Source organism: Alligator mississippiensis, chromosome 10, assembly GCF_030867095.1.
Source record: "Alligator mississippiensis isolate rAllMis1 chromosome 10, rAllMis1, whole genome shotgun sequence".
In the NCBI taxonomy this organism is placed as follows: domain Eukaryota; kingdom Metazoa; phylum Chordata; order Crocodylia; family Alligatoridae; genus Alligator; species Alligator mississippiensis.
Genome location: NC_081833.1, coordinates 16351019 through 16373766, shown reverse-complemented (window position 1 = coordinate 16373766; position 22748 = coordinate 16351019). Strand labels below are relative to the sequence as shown.

At 47.0% G+C, this 22748-nt stretch overlaps 1 protein-coding gene across 1 annotated transcript in view; it reads right to left on the bottom strand.

Moving 5' to 3' along the window:
* Positions 1–8350: 8350 nt before the first annotated feature.
* LOC102575509 (carbonic anhydrase 15) overlaps positions 8351–22748 on the bottom strand; it is a 29289-nt gene continuing 14891 nt past the window's right edge. Inside the window, exons 3-8 of the mRNA XM_019499168.2 lie at positions 21434–21604; positions 20749–20909; positions 15041–15133; positions 11632–11698; positions 10668–10834; positions 8351–9042 (exon numbers count right to left, since the gene is read on the bottom strand). Coding sequence (XP_019354713.1) covers positions 8824–9042; positions 10668–10834; positions 11632–11698; positions 15041–15133; positions 20749–20909; positions 21434–21604 — 878 coding nt within the window. The 3' untranslated portion in view covers positions 8351–8823. The remainder of the gene's footprint in view (positions 9043–10667; positions 10835–11631; positions 11699–15040; positions 15134–20748; positions 20910–21433; positions 21605–22748) is intronic.

Sequence of the window (22748 nt, the reverse complement as noted above, 5' to 3'; positions counted from 1 at the left end):
GCTTTCCTGATGGCCTTGAACCAATACCTACAAAAATACAACTCTTTTGATTAAGTAAAAGAGGTGTATTTGTGGCATAAAGTCATCAGCCCTGGGAGTCACAAAGCAAAGCCTCCTGACTCCCAGCAGAAGTCTATGATCCCCATGTTCTGCCCCACGATTACCAGTTTTCTCTTTCCCAATTATTAATGAGCTGTAATTGTTTTATTAAAGGCACAGGAGGGGCTTACAGGTCCCCGGTGTTCCCCAGCATTATCGATCTTCTGCAGTCTCTCATTCAGTGTCTTGTAGTAACAGAGACAAGTGCAAGTCCCTGTGGGGATGCCTGTAGAAGGGAGCTCTTAGGCAAAATACAGCTGTTCCCAACACAGGCAGGCTGTATGCTACAGACACTTTAGAGCTGTAATCCACACGTGCCTGTCCTTGTGAGGGAATCCCAGCACTCTTTGACATTACCACAGCTCTCTCTCACACTAGGCCCTTGTTTGCTTTACTGTGCAGATAGGTGTCATCTTTAGGAATAACCTCCAGCATCGTTGTAGACAATGAGTATTTTTCCTGACATCGCACCATGGCTGCTCTTTGACATATCATGGCAGTATCTTCCAATTCAATCTGTCTGCCCCTGGCATATGCACCACCGTGCCAGACCCAAAACTTCTACTGTGATACATACCCCAGCCACCCTCTCTTGGTCTGCACCTGCCAGCTCCTGGAAACAAGGTTATACAACAGCCTGAGAATGCACCAGCCAGCGCCTCCAAGACAGACAGCCGAAGGGCAGTTCTAGGATGCCTACACTGCCTCACTCTGGAGAGCTGGTAAGGGCAGAGCCGGAGCACGTGGGCCTGGTGAGAGCTTACCACACAGCATTGCTCCTGGGCACCATGCATTGGCTGCATAGACACTACAGCTGTCACCTTCCCTCACAGAGATGTTCAGAAAAGAGATGTTGGATGTTCGCTCCACCAAAGCAGTTTTATAATTACCAATACATTCCAGGGGTGTAGGTTGTAGCCGTGTTGGTCTAAGGACATCGACAGACAAGGTCCCTTGGGTAAATCGGATATCTTTTATTAGACCAACTCAAATAGTTGGTCTAATAAAAGAAGACTTTTTCCAACTACTTGAGTTGGTCTAATAAAAGGTATCCGATTTACTAATACATTCCAGACCATTTCACAGGGAAATCTAGATACTTTCCAACTACAACCCTGCCTGTAGATTGGGTCAATTGTGGCCTACATCTTTTCACAGCTTTTTGCATGCAGCGGAGGAGAAACGTAAGTGAAGGATTAATCCTGTGCAGTAGCTCTCGCCACACTTGAAGCTGATTCCTGGCTTCCCCTCCTAAGTCACTATGAACAGAAAACATTTACTGAACCTTTGCTGCCCTCAGACTGTGCTCCAGCTCCTGTCTGCACTGTCATTAGTACATAACGTGCATACCTATTGTTGCAGGTGGAATAATCCTGCAATCTTATGGCTTAGTAGTTTTCCAGATTGTCAGAGAGAAAAAAAGTAACCCCAAGAGGATCTTTAAATGCTTATAAACTGGTAACAGCCTTGCAGGCCTAAGCAGGTCTGAATACAGAGGGGCCTGTGGAGAATTTCTGATTCTGTAGAATTGGAAAGAACTGTGTAGCCACAAACATGACCAGTCTAAAGCCCAGAGAAGTCATTGAGAATAGGTGTTATAAGCAGGTGTAGAGTCACGTGAATCTGCCACCTCAGCACTCGCACCTGTCCCAGTGAAATAGTCATGGAGGGGGACTGGATGGAGCAGGGTATTAGGGCCTTTCTCCTCTCGGTCACTGAATCAAATGCAATCCCAGCAAGTAGCTGCTGCGAGTTAGCATCCTCTGGTGCATGTTTACTGGCTGCGTGAATCAAGTTGTTGGCCTCAGGCCAGGCCCTCCGTCATGTATGACCCCCTGCTGAAATCCCAGCAGTGTGGGGCAGCTGGCACCATCTGTGGAAAATGGATTCTGCTCCCTTCCTCACACAGGGTCACTGCTGTCTAGAGGTCAAATACAGAGCTGCAAAGCTCAGCGCTGCTCCTGCCCTTGCTGAACCTGTTCTGCATGGGCAAAGAACTTCACTTGCCCGAACTGTCACAGGAAAGCTGCTCTCCCCGGTGAGATCTGCTCACACTGGCAAATGGCTGCTCGTAGGTGCTTAGACACCGCAGTGATGAGCAGCAATATAGCTAAGGGGGGCAAGCAATGAACCAAGTTGGAAGGAGCACAAAAAAAGCAGCTGCTACCACCACCGGGCCAGCTGCTGTTGCCGCCCAATGTACCACCCCTGCCCAAAACTGCACCTCTGACGTTACACATGCTATAAGAGCCCATATCAGTTACAACAGGATCACAGGGAAGATCCAGCTGGTGATGAGACTGGACATGTGCATCAAAGCTGGACAGGGCTTTGCTTACATTTCTCATGAAATCCAGCAGGGTGATGACCCTCCACAGAGGCTACATGGGAAAGGTTCCCTGAGGAGAGCAAGCTCTTCATCAAGGCTCATTATTCTTTAGTTCATTATTCTTTCCTTATAGGAATGGAAAATGGGATCCTGGGCTTTACAGTCTGGAAACCAAGACGGTTTTTCTGCAAAATGGTTTTTCTGACTGGGTAGAGGGCTGCTTTAAAAAAAACAACCCAGTAAACTAGGTCCTCCGGCGAAGTCTGTTGACTTCACTGCAGATAACACGTTCCAGGGAGCCTCCCACCTGCATGGAGTAAACGTGCTAGTTTGGGAACACTGGGGGATCTCTGTATTAGTGGGAGACTTCAGGGGCTGCCTTTGTACTCCAAGCCATTTCCAACACAGGGGGGCCCTTGTCCCTGATGGGATCCTCTCAGCACTACATTAATAATAATTAATTATTATGGAAAAGTTTGGGCCACAACTATCCTCCTGCACTGGAGTCAACAGAAGTTATTCCCAATAGGTACAATAGACCCAGGGGCCCATGATGCCTGCTATCTATCTAACACACACCAGTTCTTCCCCACTGGTGTTATTGCAAAGTAGACAGCTTTGCTTCTAAAGTCACTTGGTATCCAGAACAGATGTCTGCCCCTCTGGCCTGCTGGGCAATTAATGGGTTGGAAAGAAAGACCCACAGGAGACTGCGTAAGACATGATGAAAGGGCTTCCAATAAAAAGGCATCATTGGCAGACCCCTGCCCAAGCTACTTAAATCCAAGCATCCCCTTGGTGGATGAAGGAAACCTCCCAAGAGATGTAATCCTTCCCTTTTATCAGAGCCCCTGCAAAGTAGCCCGGAGTTGTTTGAAGGATTAGCTGGGGTGTGTAGGAGAGTGGGGGGTAGAAAGAGGCTGACAGGACTTCTCTCTCTAAGCCTCAGGTTCTCTGAGTAAGGAGGACATCACAGGGAGAGAACAACCCGCTCCTGCATCTACTCTGAAGAATGCAGGCTCCAAGCTGGGTTTTTAGAAGGGGACTTCTGAAGGGGCAGTGTCCTCTTTCTACCTCAAAATCTGCTTCTTTAGCCAATGCGTAAACAATGGCCCAAATGTTGAACAGAAGCTGAAGTAAGACCCCTTCCTACATGTGTACATAGGCAACTAAATACACCAACGTTCAGAAGTCCCTACTGAAGTTGTATGCTCTGTGGATGCTCAGCATCAGTGCAAAGAAGGCCACTTATTTACAGATCTAACTATGGAAAAAACATCAGTCAACTGAGTGTGCAGCTCTTAGCCTTGACTCTGGTTGCTGGTACTTCCAGCATCATGCACAGGAGGATCTCAAAGTGTCCTACATTCATCCATTCATTAATAAACCTGGTGCCTGATTATTTTGCAGCTAAAGATCTGGTGGGTTAGGATGAGGCCTGCATGCTGCGGTAGCCACCTGGGGGACAGTGATCACCTAATAATAGAATTCACCATAAGACGTCGAGTGGGTAAGGTAACTAGTAGGGTGAAAGTGCTAGACTTTAGGAAAGCTGATTTCAATGAACTCAGGCGTTTAGTCAAGGACGCACTGCAGAGTAGGAGTTTTGAAGGGATGGGAGCCCAGGAAGGATGGCTCTGCCTTAAGGAAACGATCCTTCGGGCACAAAGCGAGACGATCCCCATGCGACGTAAAAGAGAGAAAGGGGCCAGGAGGCTTCCCTGGCTGACCAGAGAAATCCAGGGCAGCCTAAGGGCCAAAAGGGGAGCACATAAAAAGTGGAAACAGGGAGAGATCACCAAAGATGAATATACCTCCTCTGCTCGTGCTTGTAGGGAGGCAGTTAGACAGGCCAAAGCTACCATGGAGCTGAGGATGGCATCCCAAGTAAAGGACAACAAGAAATTGTTTTTTAGATATATAGGGAGTAAAAGGAAGGCCCAGGGAGGAATAGGACCACTGCTAAATGGGCAGAAATAATTGGTGACAGACAGGGGGGACAAGGCTGAACTCCTCAGCGAGTTCTTTGCCTCAGTGTTCCTAAGCGAGGGGCACGACAAGTCTCTCACTGGGGTTGTAGAGAGGCAGCAGCAAGGCGCCAGACTACCATGCGTAGACCTGAGATGGTGCAGAGTCACTTGGAAGAACTGGATGCCTTTAAGTCGGCAGGCCCGGATGAGCTCCATCCGAGAGTGCTGAAGGCACTGGCCGACATCATAGCAGAGCCACTAGCGGGAATATTTGAATGCTCGTGGCGCACGGGCCAAATCCTGGACGACTGGAAAAAGGGCCAATGTGGTCCCCATTTTCAAGAAGGGGAGGAAGGAGGACCCGGGCAACTATAGGCCAGTCAGTCTCACCTCCATCCTTGGCAAAGTCTTTGAAAAAATTATCAAGGCTCACATTTGTGAGAGCCCGGCAGGACAAATTATGCTGAGGGGAAACTAGCACGGGTTCGTGGCAGGCAGATTGTGCCTGACCAATCTAGTCTCTTTTTGAGACCAGGTTACGAAACGCCTGGACACAGGAGGAGGGGTGGATGTCATATACTTAGACTTCAGGAAGGCCTTCGATACGGTATCCCATCCCATACTGGTGAACAAGTTAAGAGGCTGTGACTTGGATGACTACACAGTCCAGTGGGTGGCGAATTGGCTAGAGGGTCGCACCCAGAGAGTCGTGGTGGATGGGTCATTTTCGACCTGGAAGGGTGTGGGCAGTGGGTTCCCGCAGGGCTCGGTCCTTGGACCGATACTCTTTAATGTCTTCATCAGTGACTTGGACGAGGGAGTGAAGTGTACTCTGTCCAAGTTTGCACATGACACAAAGCTGTGGGGAGAAGTGGACATGCCGGAGGGCAGGGAACAGCTGCAAGCAGACCTGGACAGGTTGGACAAGTGGGCAGAAAACAACAGGATGCAGTTCAACAAGGAGAAATGCAAAGTGCTGCACCTAGGGAGGAAAAATGTCCAGCACACCTACAGCCTAGGGAATGACCTGCTGGGTGGCACAGAAGTGGAAAGGGATCTGGGAGTCCTAGAGGACTCCAAGATGAACATGAGCCGGCAGTGTGACGAAGCCATCAGAAAAGCCAATGGCACTTTATCGTGCATCAGCAGATGTATGATGAATAGGTCCAAGGAGGTGATACTTCCCATCTATCGGGCGCTGGTCAGACCACAGTTGGAGTACTGCGTGCAATTCTGGGCGCCGCACTTCAAGAGGGATGTAGATAACCTGGAGAGAGTCCAGAGAAGGGCCACTCGTATGTTTAAGGGCCTGCAGACCAAGCCCTACAAGGAGAGACTAGAGAAACTGGACCTTTTCAGCCTCCGCAAGAGAAGGTTGAGAGGCGACCTTGTGGCTGCCTATAAGTTCATCACGGGGGCACAGAAGGGAATTCGTGAGGTTTTATTCACCAAGGTGCCCCCGGGGGTTACAAGAAATAATGGCCACAAGCTAGCAGAGAGCAGATTTAGATTGGACATTAGGAAGAACTTCTTCACAGTTCGAGTGGCCAAGGTCTGGAACGGGCTCCCAAGGGAGGTGGTGCTCTCCCCTACCCTGGGGGTCTTCAAGAGGAGGTTAGGTGAGTATCTAGCTGGGGTCATCTAGACCCAGCACTCTTTCCTGCTTATGCAGGGGGTCGGACTTGATGATCTATTGAGGTCCCTTCCGACCCTAACATCTATGAATCTATGCTCCTTCCACCATGATTTAAGTAAAGTCTGGATCTCAACTATGGAAGGCGAAGAAGAAACTGAAATGAGTTGGGCCAACAAACTGCAGGCCGAGAGCTTTGGGGATCTCGATGATTCACACATTAAAGCAATGAAGCATTTCTCTGAAAACATGCCCTTTTGTTGCTAGTGCCTGCCCCCACATAAATAACAGAGCACAGCAAACAGTGAAAGCCAGCGGATGTGCCTGCAGCTGAGAGGCAAGGAGGCAGCAAGAACCCCAGTTCTGAAGCAAAGGGCTCATTTGCAAGGACTGTGTAGGTGGGAGGGGTTGGGTTCCATGCACTACAATTGCCTGGCCTTTTTCAGAGCTAACTTTAGTCTCCATTAATTTTTCTCCAGTTCTAAATTTAAACCTGTAATTACTCAAACGAAAAGGAAAAGCTCTATTTCCCCGAATCAGGTTTGCTCTTTGCAAAAGAGCTCAGCACCTCGGCAGTGTGGGTCCTGCACCCACATCCCTCTCCCCATGCAATCTTCAAGGAATGAAGGGTTTTAACTCAGCAGTGTGCTCCGGCTCAAACACATCTGACACTTACATTATGGGGGGACATGAAAGACAGGGATCTTGAGAATGTCAAGAGCCCCAGGAACATTGATCGACTGATGTTTATTGGCTGTGCCTTTGAGAAGAGCTTCAGGGATTTAGAAGCCCAATGAAAATTATTGGGAACCCTTAGGCTCCTTTGGAAATCTGTCTTGGCCCCCTCCATCCTAACAGATCCTCAAGACACTTCTGGAAAGCCAACAAATTGATCTATGAACTGTGTCTGAGGTACATGCAGCCACCTTTGGGGTGAAGCTCAGCAGCTGTTAGGCAGCTTGCAACACTAGGACATGATCACGGAGCAGAGGAAATGAAGAAATCAACAGAACAGCCATTCTTTCCTCTTTTCATTGCTCCCCTTCTCAGGAAGGTGCTGGAAGAGAGCCTGAAACTTCAGCACATCAATTATGAACAATCCCATTTGCCTTCACCTTGGCTTTGCCCCTTCCTTGCTCTCAGAGATAAAGGATGGCAGGGGAGGAAAGAATAGATCTAGCAGCAAGATCTATTTTTGCAGTCACTGTTTTATTGCATTTCAGTCACTTTCAGCCTAAAATTAGTTCCCTTTAAAGAGCCATCAATTTATTAGCGCTCTTCTGACCCAACAGATCATTCATTCTGTAGTAATGTTATTCCCTGAAGTCCTCAGAAGAAGGTAAAGACAAGGAGAGAGCTGAATGGACAACATGCTTATCCTACCAGCAGTGCCTTTATGGGACACTAAAAGGTTTGGTTCTCCTGCCCCTCACATTTGTATAAACCAGGAATGACTTTAAGAAAATCAGTGGAGTTGGTGTAAACAGGAAGGGAAGTCAGTCTCTAAAACACAGAGCCTGTTCTTTTATCGCCCAAACTGAGCATTTAGCCCAGCCAGCACGGGGTATTTATACACCCAATATGAACCCCATCGTGGAACAATGTAAAGAAGCTGCAGACCACCCTCCCCCCTTTTCTTCAATCCTGTCCTGTGAGAAACTTTTCAGTTCCACCAATGTTACGTTTTCATTATAAAATGCCTTTCAAAAAGGAATAACCAGGAGCAGATAACCCTCTACTCCATGTTCTGAAATTGGGACAAAGCTTTGTGCAGCTGAGGTGGATAATTTCTCTAGTTCCCCAAGTGCCCCACATCCAGGCTAGATAACTCAACAGAGTCTAGTCTAGAAAGAGTGAAATTCATGAGGGGGAAAACAAGCCCACCAACCAGCCTAGAAAAAACACAGAGGACCAGAGCAAAGGAGTGCCAAAGATTTTCCCTGGTTACACACACAAGTTTATTGGTTTTGCTGCCTGTGTGTGACAGCTGGGAGGAAGCAGCTGTGAGCACGATTCTGCGAGAAAGCAGATAATCAGAGATGCTCGGGCACAGAGCTCACTGCAAGCAGCTTTCTCCAGTCTTCACAGAAACTGGACTTTGGGCACATTATTTGGAAATAACAAGATGATACCATGTGTATACCCAATTCATGTAGCTGACTCCTCATCTTAATGGATGCAACCCTGCAAACTCCTGGATGTCTCCTAACCATTGGGACCAAAAGGGCAAACATCCATTTTTATCCCCTTTGCAAAATGCCATGGATGCAAGCAAAATATTAAAAAGAAATAGAAACAAAAAGGCAGAGGATTCACATCCAAAATGTAAGAACCCTGGATTTATTACAGTTTCATTCATACATAATTTAGACATGGCTAACTTGCATTCAGATAGAAAGTGCTCTGTGTCATACTGTCAGTCATCCCAAATACATTGCACCTGGTAAAACCAAAGAGGTCCCATTTCTAACTGTCCTGTGATTTGTTTTTAGGCTCCAATTCTGCAAAGATATATACCCCTGCTTAACTTTAAGCACATGAGGAGTCTATGAGTTTCAAATGAAGCAGGGAGGGAAGTCTTGTATGATTGTGGGCTTAATGTTTTAGATTTTAACTAACAACAAGCATTTCTCTTCCTACACCTCACTAATCCATCCCTAATTACATCATTGTTTTCTGGCCTGTGGCTAAAAATGATGACTGTGTAGCAGCACTGGTGTGAAGACGTAATAAAATTATCATGAATCACTGGTGGCAAAGGGCAATGGGTTGGGAGCAGGAGGAGGTTGAGTTTAGGAGGGGCCTGAGAATTGGTCAATCAGAAGAGCCAAGAGCGGAGGGAGGAGAAAATGGATGCTGGGACTGCACTCGGGACTGTGGCTGATTGTGGCATCTCTGGATCCATAGACTTTGCGATTCTTGAGCGGCTGTGGGGACCGGAAGTTGTTGGTCATTTTCAGGAGAGTTGAGCCAGTGGCCGGGAAGTGAACTGTGGTCACAAACGCATTTAGCTGCAGCCAAGAAAGAGAGAGGAAGAGATCTCAAGTCATTGATTTATGCTCAGTCAAAAGCACATTTCAGAACCCTGACTTAGCCAAGATCTTAAGCTCATGCTCTTCATTAGACGCACAATACTTTCCAAAACAGAGATGGGCTTACATTAAGGACTTGCTGAACCCCTCTGCTTAAATGAGGCCTGTGTGAACACATGTATGTGAACACAGACATCCATCCCAGGCATTCCCTATGACTTGGTGTTGCCAGATTTTCATCACAGGGATGATGTGAGAACCTCAGCTTCCATTAAAACAAAATAGAAAGTTTCATCCAACTAGCCCTCACCATAGTGCAGTAAAGCTTGGAAACCTACCTCAAAGGCCCATGGTTATTCAGAAGCCAGACAAAGCACCAAAAAAGGCCACCTTTTTTTTTTTTTTTTGAACAATTCTATTATTTTAAAGCCAATTGAATACTTTTCATCCAAGATCTGACTATTTTTTGAATGCTGACGGCCGGCCAAGCTGGGATTCCCTCAAGGAAGCAGACTTTACTCGGCAGCTCTGAGCGGAGGGAAGAGGACTCCACCCGCCTGTCCACTCTCCTCCTGCAATCAGGGACCAGCTCTGTACATGGAAACCATAGGAGATGATGCCTTTGTGCAGCACAACAGTGCATGCAGGGCAGAACTGGACGAGCTCTTGTTTCTGAACAACACCACTGGCAAATGCTGCCTTTCCAGGAACTGCCCACTGGCTGATCCCCAAGTTACTAGATGTGGCTTGGGGGGGAAAAACAGGCTGAAGGAAAACTCCTGGAGGGAATGTGCCAACACAGAGGAGTTTCTCTGCCATTTTGATTTACTGAGTTAATTTGCTGCTGCTTCTGATTGCTAAATGCTACCAGCAGGCTCTGGGTGAGAGCATGTGCGTGTGTATATTCCACATATGATCCTTTAGAGCTGCCAGGTGGTCACGGTTTAATTATTTAATTGCCGCAAAAGTAATGAATTGTCAGTATGCCTAGGGCTTTTTCTTCAGGTGATATCTGTTACACTATTATTAAAGTCTAAAGAAATAAAACAAAAAGAAAATTAGTTGCCTGAGTCACAGGAGATTGTTTCCACTCATGTTCTGACAACTGTATGAATAATGGCATCTCCAGGACCCACTGCACTTTGCACTTGGTTTGGGCAGCCGGGTTCTGCTCAGCCTGGCCTGGTGTCTAGCAGACAGAGCTCTAGCGGGGGGTGATCTCCAGCTGAGGTCCGTAGAAGCAGAAGGAGAACTCAGCTCCAGTTTACATTCTTTGAAAACACATCCATAGGGTGGCAAGATGAGACCCACCAAAGCAGACTTGCACAGCCCCTGGGGTTTGGATGCTCGCTGTTGCCCTTTGGAGCATGTGTACCTGACACTATTTTCTGGGCTCACCTGGCATGCCCAGGGCACCTTCTAGTGGATGCTCCTGGACAGGACTGGGCAGTACTGCCTAAAGAAGAGACTATTTGCATAGGATCATCTGCTCCCTGAACTTGCTGCTGTGAGCTAGGCTTCTGGATACAGAAGACCTTCAAGACTCACCAAGGCAAAGGTAGGAGGGTGCAGTCTCAGGAAGCAGAGCTGATCTGAACCCTTACCTGAGACTGGCTGATAAGGATGGGCTCCTCAAACACCGTCCAGATGACAACTTCAGAGCAGTCAGGTGTGGTCAGGGAGCCCTTGTAGCGGTAGTATTTGGAGAGCTGGGCTGTGTCGGGGAGAAGGTTATCCAAGCAAAAAGTAGATGACAAGTCCACAAAATCCCCTTGAGAGACAGAAAGGCAGAGTCATCATAAATATATGGGGGCTCCCTGAGGAACTCCCAGCTGACAGGAGGGACCCACTCATTACACCACCTGCACCACACAGTTCCTGGCTGCCCCTTGTTTCACTGCTTCAGCACTGCTTTAAAGAACACTTCACAGTAAGCAAGCATTAGACTGCAAATATCTGATTCCCTGAAGTCTTGGGCTGACATTTTTGATGTTATGGAAGGCAATGCCCCACAACCCCACCCTCCCCAATCCTCTCCCGCCACATCTGCCAGTAGAGTATGAAGTGCAACAGCAGCGTCTCAGCTCCAACTGGCTCTGCCCAGGACAACAGCCCGTACTGTCAGCCAGTCAACAGATCCAACAAAACGTGCGGCAGAACAGTGCCCGTCTCAGCCAACACACTTTACTAATCTCTTCTCCCTAGCCTGAGGACATGTACACAATGTCCAATGGCCACATATCGGACACAGAGAGTCCCAAAGTGCCTCTGGAGGCTGCACCATGCATTGGCACAAGGGAGCCCAGCGCCACTAGCTCACAACAACAGCCGTGCACAGCAGATTGTTTTTGCATTGGGCAGGGAGCAAGCCAGATAGTTTGATGTTTCTACCACGCCTGTGCCCCATGCTGTGCTGATCCCATGGGAATTACCCACTTCCACTGGCACGTAGAACCCAACTGAAAGTCCTTAAAATCAAAAATTAATGATCCTGCTGCTCCTCATCTTCTCCTGCATCTGGGCTCCCCTCCCAATCTCCGTTTGACTTGCTTTGGCAGGAGTACTCACCTTCACGAGAAATGTTCTTCAGGCCAGCCACAATTGTGTTGTAATTGGAGTTATCAGTGTCTGACGCCTGCCAAGCATTAAAGAGGGAAAGCAAGTGAGCAGGCAAGACGGGTCTCCAGGACTCTGTCACAGTGGTCCCACAACAGGAGTGGGCACCGCCCTGACTCCCAAAGCATCTGCAGCTCTTTTAGAGAGTGCTGGGTGGCAGGACACCTCTGCACAAGCTCTGCTTCTTCACTGCAAGCAATGACAAAGGCTTTTATAGAGAGAATCCCAAAGGGTCCCCAAGTGCTGGGGGGGGGATGGTTTACCCACCCTGCAAAATGTTCTGAGACGTCAACACAGTCTTGGGAATTTTTCACTGGGAAAAAAAAATTAAGACCTTTTCAAGAGAGATCACAGAATAGCTACAAGTCCCACCTAGGCAGTCATCCTAGGTGTAGAAGACATAAGTGAGCCCCTTGAGCACCTGGTTATTGGCTATGTTGTTTTCTCTCTCTCTCTGACTCTTTCCCAACTGACATTGCATCAAAGCTGGAACATTGCCATGGAAAGTCTCACTGTAACGTATCGTAAATTCTCAATGGCAAATCATTATTTTGAATAATATTTTAAATTCTCAATGGCAATTTATCAAAGAGTTTTTGGCCAATGCATCATAACTCATACAGTGAAATATGTTCACCCATCACTGAAATGCAGCCTCCCATTGGGTGAATGTGCCCACCACTCAGCAACACAGACCTGCACTGCACAGTAGTGAATAACATGTCCCACTGACACTACAGGCACTTTTAGGAGACAGAACGTACCTCCAGAGTTGGGACTTTGGCTGGGCATTGAATGAACATCCCATCCCTTATTTAAAAAGCCTGGAGATCTTTAATGAGCAATGACACTCAGTGCTTATGTTAGGCCACATTAACACTGTCCTTACAAGTCTATTGTGAGTTTTGCTTCTATTCTCTTGAGAGAGGTGAATGCCAAGCTGCTATTCTGCAAGGGAAAGAGGTGGTATTCAAAGCCGGGTTGCCAATTTCATTTCTAAAACTGTGTTTAATGCCATCTACTTGAGCTGCCAATCAAAACTGCCCTGTGCTACCCCCAGGGAATAGCAGATTTTTTTTTTCCCCTTTAAATCTCAGAGAGTTGATTTGCTTTAGAGTGACAGCTTAACATGGAAAAATTCCAGTTTTGGCGCATTGTGTTGAAGTGCAGGCAAGGCGACAATGGGATTAGGAGCCCCTTAGTAATCTCAGGGTGTCAAGACATTCCTTGGGGGCTTGAAGGGGCAGTCTTGCCCTCACATGCAAGGGAGTATCCAAGTCACCATCCTCTCTCAGTAAACTTCTTTGAAATGTCTAAGGACAGTCCTCACGCTGACATGCTGCACCATGTTGCCTGGCTGGCTCATGGGTTAGCACTGTTGTGAGAGGAAGGGCTGGTTGGACCACACTAACCACTTCTCTTTCAAATCAACATGCTCCCCAGCCAAATGCCTTGGGCTCGCAGCTAAGCCAACAAGCCTGGGGGGAAGGATGGGTCTCATGGTTTTATGATGAGTCTGGCCCTATTTCTGGCTCTGCCACTGATTAATTAGGGGACCCTGGGCAAATCCCAACCCACATTTTTGCCTTAAATTTTACCTGACTGGAAAACAGGGATAATAATCCTCCTTCATCACAGGGCAGGGGTTTTATTGAACTAGCATTTGCAAGTACTTTGACACCCTTAGATAGAAAGCATTATAGAAATGCAGGTTTAAACATTAGGCATTCAGGCTGTACATAGGTTGTTATTCCCTGTATGTGGAAAAATAAAACATATGCAGTTAATGGTCCTGAACTCAATAAGGTGAGCACTCAGATAGCCAAGTTCCCAAAATGTCCTCAGGCACTCCGGAGCCTGAAGAAAACAAAAGCGAGTGGTTCACATCTATTCTTTCCAGAAGAAAATCATAAGTAGGGGTCCTCTAGCACCATGACCTCATTCTACTTTCTGAATTTCTAAGCCTTTTTTTCCATTTCAAGCACTTCAAACAGCAAAGAGCAAGTGGCTCTTTGGAGCTGCAATGCCAGCCAGAAAGGGATTGAGTGCTCCAGAAATGGAAATCTCCAACTCCCCACACAGCCATTGCCCTGGCCACTGGAATGCATAAGAGAGTAGCCCTCAGGAAAGGTTGACATCTAAAGCTGCACACAGACATTGCATTTATCCCAGGATAAACCATTTCATCCTGGGACAAAGTGCAATTACACAGACATCCAACCCCGTTGTCCAGGGATAAAATCCTAAAAAGGTTTCCCAGATTAGATGTAGTAACAGTTTAACCTGGGATACTGCAAAGTACATCTTTACTGTTATCCCAGGATTGCATCATCGACTCAATGGCAGAAAAGCGGCACTGCATTTAGCCACTTACTAAACCCTAATTAGAAGGGTGATGCATGGACATGCCAATCCTAGGATATATTAGTTCTGGGACAACACATCCAGGAATAAATCCAACGTCTGCTCCTAGCCTAAGTGAAATGAAAACTTGGCTACATTTAGATCAGACACAGTGGCATGATGGTAGCATCAAGATGGAGGAACAGCAGGGAGAGTACAGGTTGTTGAGTTACGAATAAGAATAAAAGGGAGTCCAGGGTCCTTCTCAAGAAATGTGTGTTTATGCAACTAAAAAAATGTTAGTTGCAGCTTCATGTAATGTAATCCTTTCAGGGAAGCAGAAGGACCAAAGTGACTATTGGCAGAGAGACTGTGGCACTATATTGTTCTGCTTCTGTGCTGTGTCACATGGTGAGCTGACATGTTAAGCAGAGATTAGACCATTAATCATGATTAAAATTAAGCAAAGAGTTAACAAACCATATAGATGTTTCTTGGGTCTTGAGGGAACATGGTCTGTGATCTGGGAACTCCCAGCACACCTGAACTGACACCACAGCAGCTAGGCTGCAAATGTCCACATGGGCACCAGAGACAAAGACCAATGTTATTTTTGTAGGTCCCTTTTCCCTTTGAGAGTAAAGCTCTTGCTGTTTAGAATGATGGACTGGCAGCACCACAGAGACCCAGAAGAGACGCTGTCTAGGTAATGGCAACCCAAATTTTCTTATGCTGCCCCAGTAATGCCCTGCACTGCTCAGTAGTCTCTCTCTAGTGGTTGTAAAGGAGCTCAGTCTAGACTGATGACCATGATGTTGTTAACATGGTCCCCTGAAGTACAAAAGTAGGTGGGATCTCAAGGGAGGATTTTCTGCTTTTGAAGGGCTTTGCTTACAGATAACCCTCCAGCACATCCATGGGATTACTCAAAAGACTTGAGGCTCCAGGTCAAGCCCCCAAAGGGAAGTTGGCATGCAGTGAAAGAGCAAACCCATGGCAGGACCATCGTGTGACTTACCTTGAACAAAAAGCTCAGAACAGCCAGCCCATTCGGGTGCCCCTTCGCTTCAGCAATAGATTTGTATTGGATGTTCATGTGGACAATGTGCATCTAGAGAGGAAGAAACACAAAACAATGGTGAAACCTGCCTCGGGGACCACTGCCAAGACTGGCTGCGAGAATTAACCATCAGTTGTGCTAGCAGTGAGCAGACCTGCAGCTCTGTGTTTCCAGGGCACTTTCTGGAGGATGGCACATAGCTCTTCAGTATTAGTGGGATTCTCTGCATATGCCTGACACTCATGGGCCTGATTCTTACTTACAAGTCGGGCCTGTGCCCCACTCAAGTAGTGCAACAGGGCATTACCAGGGTATATATTACAGTTACACTCACAGTGAGGTTTCTGTACAATGCCAGAGGGGTGTAAAAGAGTGTTAGTGTATTTTAAGACTTCATTAAAATTGCACTTCTTCTGAAAACAGGCAGAGACTATGGCAAACCTCTCAGACACTAGACATCATATTTACTCACTTAGTAGCTATGCTTTTTTCTTCCTGAAAGGTTGCCACTAAAAGCTAGCATGCAGTCACGCTGAAATAAGACTGAGGAAGCATAGGCACCCAAAGATGGTTCAAAGAGTCATCTGTACCTCTCCGTCTTGCTCAATCTCACAAGCAAGACTGAATGAAGAGTGACGCTAATTGCACCCTGCAGCATGGGTTTCCCACATGCAAGTATTCTAGTCTTCAGTAAATTGCAGCTTCTAAAGATCTGTCTTTTGAATCTGTTTCTTTAGAAATTTGGTAAATTATTTGGGTGTGGCCACAACATGAGCAAGCATGGCTATTATGCAAGTAAATATATGGTAGGTATCCACCCTCCCTGGTAACATACTCCACCAATACATAGCCACACACAGTCATAGACAAAGCCTGGCCACCCAAGATGAATAACCATATCCAGAACACAAATACCCTCCTTCTAATTAATCCACTGGATCCCTGGTGGTTTGTAGAAAGCCAATCAGGCTAAGTTATATTCCCTGGGCCCAAGCCCAGGACATCTAAATCTGCAGCTTGGGAGAACCCAAAGTGCTGCCCAAAAAGAGTGTCCTTTGAAGAACAGAAGGAGAGAAGAGAGTGGGTGGGCAATCTCAGTTACAAATGCTGATACTATGTGTTAGCATCTGCTACCACAATGCTGCTATCCACAGTCAACCTCTTTTGCATCATGCTGTTTGCATCATAATAAATATTTCAAATGTACTTTAAATGGCTTTTATCTAGGACAGGGGTTTTCAACCTTTTTGGATGAGTGTACCCCTGGCAGCTGGATGTCGGGGGGGGGGGGAGGGAGGGGGTGGCATGTGGCCAAATGTGGAGCAGTGGCAGCCACCACGTGCAAGTTTCCCCTGCCCCCTGCATCAGCCGGGCAGGCAGTGCCTGCGTGGCAGCGCAGGATGGTGTGTGGCAGTACTCCATCCCTGTCCACCTGCACGTAGCCCCTAGGGCCTTCTCAAGTACCCCCAGGGGTACGACAACCCCTGATCAAGGAAGAGCTCAAAGCACGTGGCAAAATACATAGATATATATACAGGCTGTGGAAATGCAGATGCATTCAGTGTAGACTACACACCTGGTGTGCAGCAATTTGCAACCAAGAATGTGGGGGGAATCCTTTTTTCTACTGACATGTCAATAGCTCTACAATGACCAAGAGATGGGACCACTGGTTTGCAAGGCCAACTCCAATGTCCTTTACACAGTAAATGGTATTCTGCTTGTCACCAGCACACCTGGGCAGCAGTGCCATCAAACCCATTACACATAAGCAGTACTCTGTTTCTCAATGCACCTTTGCAGCACCATCATCAACAGACAAAAAGATAGTTGAACTATGCCACTCATATCTGCAGGTCTCGGGAAGCTAAATAGTCAAGTCACTCTCTGAGAGGTGATGAGCATAAACTCAGACATTCCCATATTCTAAAGCCTTAGGAAGAAGTCAGATAAATCGCTGTGTGGGTGGAACACTTCTCACCTGATCGCTTTTCCCTATTCAGAACTATGAGGTGAGCTAAAAAGTCATAGTTCTTAAAAGAGCACGATTTAAATACATTCTGAATGCTCACATGAACCATACTCCTAGCGGCATGGCCAGGTGCCCATTCAGAATACAGGTCCTGGAAGGAAGCAGTGTATCCTAACGGATATGCTGCAATTCCCTGAATCAGGAAGCTTCAGACCAAGCGAGAGACTGCTGAATCGGCTAGTCTGACCTCCAGTGTTAGGCAGAGCATCTTACCTCCACATCTTACCTGTGCAGAGCCCCACAGCTTATGTTTGGCTATGCTCAGCCCCCAGAAAGACATCCAGCTGTCAATAAAAGACATTGAGAGCTATTCCTTTCTTTGCCAGATTTAAGAGTTCCTTCATGTTTTCTCTTCATGACGCTACTTATCCTTCATAGCCACATCACCCCTGAGATGAGCAGGTGGAGCTATCCAAGTCTTTCACTGTATGGCATATTCTCCTCAAACTTTTTTTGTGCTTCTTTCCCTCATCCTCTCCAATTTTTCACCATCCCTTGAAAACATGGGCAGTATCAGTCTTACCAGCATTGCAGATCTGCCCCTGATCCCCTCCCCTTTATACACATCCCTTTATACCACAGCATCCCACTAAGAGCTCATGGGAAGCTTCATGGATACTGTGACCCCCAAATCCTTTTCAGTCACTGCTTCCCAAGATACAGTCCCTTAACACTAGTCCACAAATCCTTGGGTCATCTGCAGGGATTTTTCAGCCACTGATGAAAGTGTTGAACAGTGTCTGACCTTATACTGATCCAGGTGGAACCCTACCAATCACCAAGGACAGATGCAGGAGGGGCTGGGGCCTTAGATACCCCCAGTTTTTCCTGCAGCACCCTTTTGAGACATGCCATCTCTGAAACAAAAGTAGAGCTACTACCTTACAGCTGCTCTGCTTTGCTGAGAACCAAAGCCCGGTAGTATGTTGCTGGCCCTGTGCTAATATGCCTGTGTTGCTTCTGGTTTAGGAAGCAGCATATGTAGAGCTAGCTCAAGTAACTCTGATTGGCATTGCCTGCACTATGTAGCCATATGAAGACTTTGTCAGCACCATGCAAAGTTATTCAAGCTAACTCTGGACGGGCTACAAAAGCAGTATAGCCATCCAAGCACAGCACTGGATGCAAGCTAATTAGCTTGGCTAAGTAGGCTAGATCCAGACAGACTCTTCTGCATCATCATTAGCAATTGAATCTTCTTCTTCTAGTAATCATCCTATGTTACTGTTAAAAGTTGTTTTGTTTCTTAAAATCTCCTCTTTATTATCCTAAGGCTGGCTCTGTATGTGTCCTATACGCACGTCTCCACAGCTACGTGCGGGTTCCAGAGTTCTGAAAAAAACTTGCTGTCCACAGCCTTACTCTGTCTAGGAGCACAGCACTCAAGCCCTGCCAACCATGGTTTCCCCTGGCACCTCTAGCTTCCCTTATCAGTTTTCTACAGTTCAAAATTTCCAATTTATATTTCCCTTTGTATTACATTTGTTATACATAAATACATATACATACATATACACATATACATACACACACACACAAACACACATACATAGATACATGCACACACATTTTATATATACATTTATTTATTTGCCAGACTTGTCTTTTTTTCTTTTTTGTGGACCTGAGGTTTTTGGCCAGCTAAGAAACTCTTCTTAAAGAACGTTGAAGTTTTCATTCATGGTTTTTTGTCCAAATGTTGCCTCTTAATTTTAGCTCATAATTTTCCTTCATTTTGAGAAATTAGCCCATTTGAAGCACCAGACATATAAATTCTGATTGGAACTGCTTGCCTATATTGATTGTAATCAGGTCACGATCATTATTCCCTAGCCAACTAGTTCAGTGATAAATTCATATTTAGTCCTCATAATGAGGTCCGAAACAGTGTTACCTACAAGTGGCTGCAATACATTTTGTGCAAGAAAATTATCATCCATAATTTTTAGCTCTAATGGTGTTTTATTGCATGGTGCATGACACCTCCAACAGATGTCTCCCAAATTAACATCACCCATAATAACACCATTTTTCTTTCCATACATTACAGACTGGTGCTTAAGCAGCAAATTCTCTGCTTTGATTCACTGGTCTGTAACGGATCCCCTACCTGTAGCCCCCTCCAGGGCTTTGATAGTTAGCACATAGATTCATATGCATTCAAGAATGCGTGTTTCTGATTTACTGGTAACTTGAACATAGGTCTCACTGTGTTTAATGTAGAGTGTTTTTTCCCCAAAAAGCTTTTAGCTATTCTGTTCTTCCTAAGGTAGTTATAACCAGAAACTTCAACATTACAAACATGCACATCATACTGACCACACTGCTTCAGTAATGCCAACTGTATTGAATTTCTTTTCATCAGTGAGAACCTCCTTTTCTTTTTGCTTGCTGCCAGACTGCTAAAGTTGGCATGTGAGCACCTGGAAAAATGTGCTCTTTGCACATTTCCACAAAATGGACCTCTTTGCACGGTCCCCCCCAGGTTGGTTTGTTCATGCTGCATTTCACGTTGTGCTACATTTGCTTCCATAAACAAATAACCCATATAAAAGGTGCAACCAATTTCTGCTCTACCCAGCTGGCCTGCATATCCCACAATGCACTGCAGCCAGGCTCCTGCTGTGATACCAGGTATTTCTTTGCCAAGAGGGGCACCATGTTGCATCATGGGAATTGCAGTGTAAGCACAGAGCCCAGTCTCTCAAGGAGAACAGGAACACGGGGCATCCAAACTACCCTTCCTAGAAGTCACGGTGGCAGCATTTCAAAAGAAAAATATTTAGTTTCTGATTTATTCCACTGAAATGTTGAAGCTAATTTCTTTCTTCCATTTTCATCAGATTTTTCTTCTAAGAGAAAAGAAAATGCTCTCTCACTAGCTCTCATGAACTCGCATGCAAAAATATGCAGCTATTTGAGTGCAAACTAGGGCTGTCGAACGATTAATAAAATTAAATCATAATCGTGAAATTAAAAAAAAAAGTTGAGATTAATCGCAATTTTCATTGTGCAATTAAACAATAATAGAATCCCAATTTCTTATAAAATTTTTTGGATGTACACACATGTACACAAACCCTAGACAGTCCAAGACCTGGCCCTCCAACCTCTGTCTTTCCCATACACTTACCTGCATCCAGCTGCTGAATCTGCTCCCAGGACCCTGCCTGGCTATGTGCACATGTGCACGTGCGTGCGCCTGTGTTTGTCTATCTGCCTGCCTGACTGGTGTGTGGGTAGGTGGGGTATGTGTCTGTCTGACTGGTGGGTGTGGATGTGTGTGGCCGGGCAGCAGCAAGGGGGGAGGAGACGTTTTTCCCCCAGCAGCTCAGGCAAGCACTCAGCAGTGAGGGGAGAGCAGCATGAGCAGCTTTTTCCCCCCCCATCACCAACAGCAATTAAACCATGTCAAAAAAATTAACACAGAATCAAATTAACACATTAATCACAAGCATTAATCACGATTAATTGACAGCCCTAGTTCAAACTATTGCAGCCAGATTCCAACATGCACACCCATTTCTCTGAGTTCTTATGAGGTCCAAGTACATAATCTTAACAAATAATTATTCAAGGCACCATCCCCATTCCCTGCTATGGAAGTAAAAGGGAGGTCACTTCATGCATGTACCTCCATGGGGTACTGGTGTCCATCGATGGTGTGCTCCGAGCCGTTCCCCGTGAGGCTTCCCCAGTGGAAGTGGAACTGCAGGGCTCGGTACTTGTCACGCAAGCCCCCACTGGTGATGTTGATATGTTCCATCATGGATTCTCCTTCCAGGCTCATCATCACTGCAAACAGATCAAAGCACAGGGTCACAGAGGGGTCCATACCCCCCATCTTCCTGCCAGCCTCCCAAAAGACATCAGATGCCTTCTGTGTAGGCAAAGCAGGTGACCGGAGGCACATGGAAATGTAGAAATGAGCATATGATCATGGACAAGCTTGTAAGAAAGAGGCAGGCCCACCCAGCTCATGTCTCTATAGTCTACGTATTTCTAGGGAAACCACTAGACCGTTTCTTCGACCATAACCCATTGCCAGTAACAGAGCCAAATGTAAGTCTGTCAGCTCCTTGGCATAGGGGTCATCCTTTTGCTCTAACTCAGTCCACCCCTAGCACATGGGGTCTGAGCCCAGGATGGGTACCCCTAACTGCTGGAGCAGTACCAACAATAAGTCATCATCGGCATCACCACTGAGTGAAACCAAAGAGGAGAGAAGCTGATTAATCAAGCCTAGCATATGTCCACTTAAAAAACAGAGATGTAGGAGCAGAAGAGGAAGAGCCAAGGGCCCTGGCACCCTTGCCTACCTGTGTGTCCGTCGTTCATGAGCCTCCACTTGCCCGGAGGGGCCTGGTCATAGCCCTCAAAGAGGATATCTCCTAGGTTGCTGTCTCTAAGGAGCCTGCGCCTGTCGATGTTAATGGGTGACTGGTTATCTCCCCCACAGGTCGCTTTGAAATCTTTCCAGTGGCTGGGGCCTGCAGACAGAGGCAGGGGGTGGTGAGTGCCTAGGATCTCCTTCCCACTGCGCACAGGGAGACAAGCTCCAAAAGGTGCCATTCACCTCCCCGGAGAGCCCCTCCGCAGAAGGAGCAGCGGAGTGCTGCATTCACACACACATTTAAACAGAGCTTGGTTTGCTTCAAATGCACACTGCCAGGGGCTCCTCACTTCCCCGATTTATGCAAGCTAACATGGGTCCAAGCTGCACCTCTGCCAGAGGACTTGCGCATCACAGACAGCGCCGCAGCCCTCTGCAAAGCTCTCTCTGGCCGCAAAAGGATGCAGCTCACGCCAACACTTTCATTAGCTTTCCCACACCGCTCCTGCCACATTCCCCTTCCCCGCAGGAGATGCCCTCGTGCTCAGCCAACCATCCTCAATATTGATGAGCAGGGGCTTTTTCAAGCCTCATTCATAATTCAGTAGGATTCCCTCCCAGGGATAGGACCTATATTTAGTCTGACAGGCAGGTCCCTCTTTCCTTACTAGTGTAATCACCTCTGAAGGACAGGCTCTGCTTGCTCTCCAAGTTTCTGCTCTCAAAGCCGGGTTTCTTGTTCTCCCTCCACTCCCCATGCATCCCGTGGAGAAGCAGTGCTCTCCCACCCACCCTCACCCTCAGGTTTTCAAAACTCCTGGGCTGCCTCCTCCATCTCTCCCTGCAGCACTCCTCTCCCTCATAGCAGAAGGGCTTTCCCACTGTCGGGCATTTGACTTAAATCCCTGCAAGCCTCCCCTTGCGCAGCATCCTGTACAGGCTTCCAGTCCACCATCGGGCCTGTTTCTTTCCCAGAGCCCACCTGGGACCCCATGGGATTGGTTTCTGAGGTGCCCTAGAGAAAGAGGGATTCTTCCCCATGGGGCCCAGTATGGTGCTCTTTCAGTCCCCCGCGTACAGAGCCTGCCCCTGCTACCACCCCCCTTAGTGTCCTGCCACCCCCAGGGTACGGGCTTCATCCCGGTTCCAAACAACATGCTTCTCCCACATTCAAATAGATGCAAACACAATTAAAGTCTTCAGCCCCTCTGGGACTTCCCCTCAGTCCCCACCTCCAACACAGAGTTTCAAACCAAGCCCTCCCACACTGCCGGGCTGGAGGCTTCAGCTTCTCCTCACTG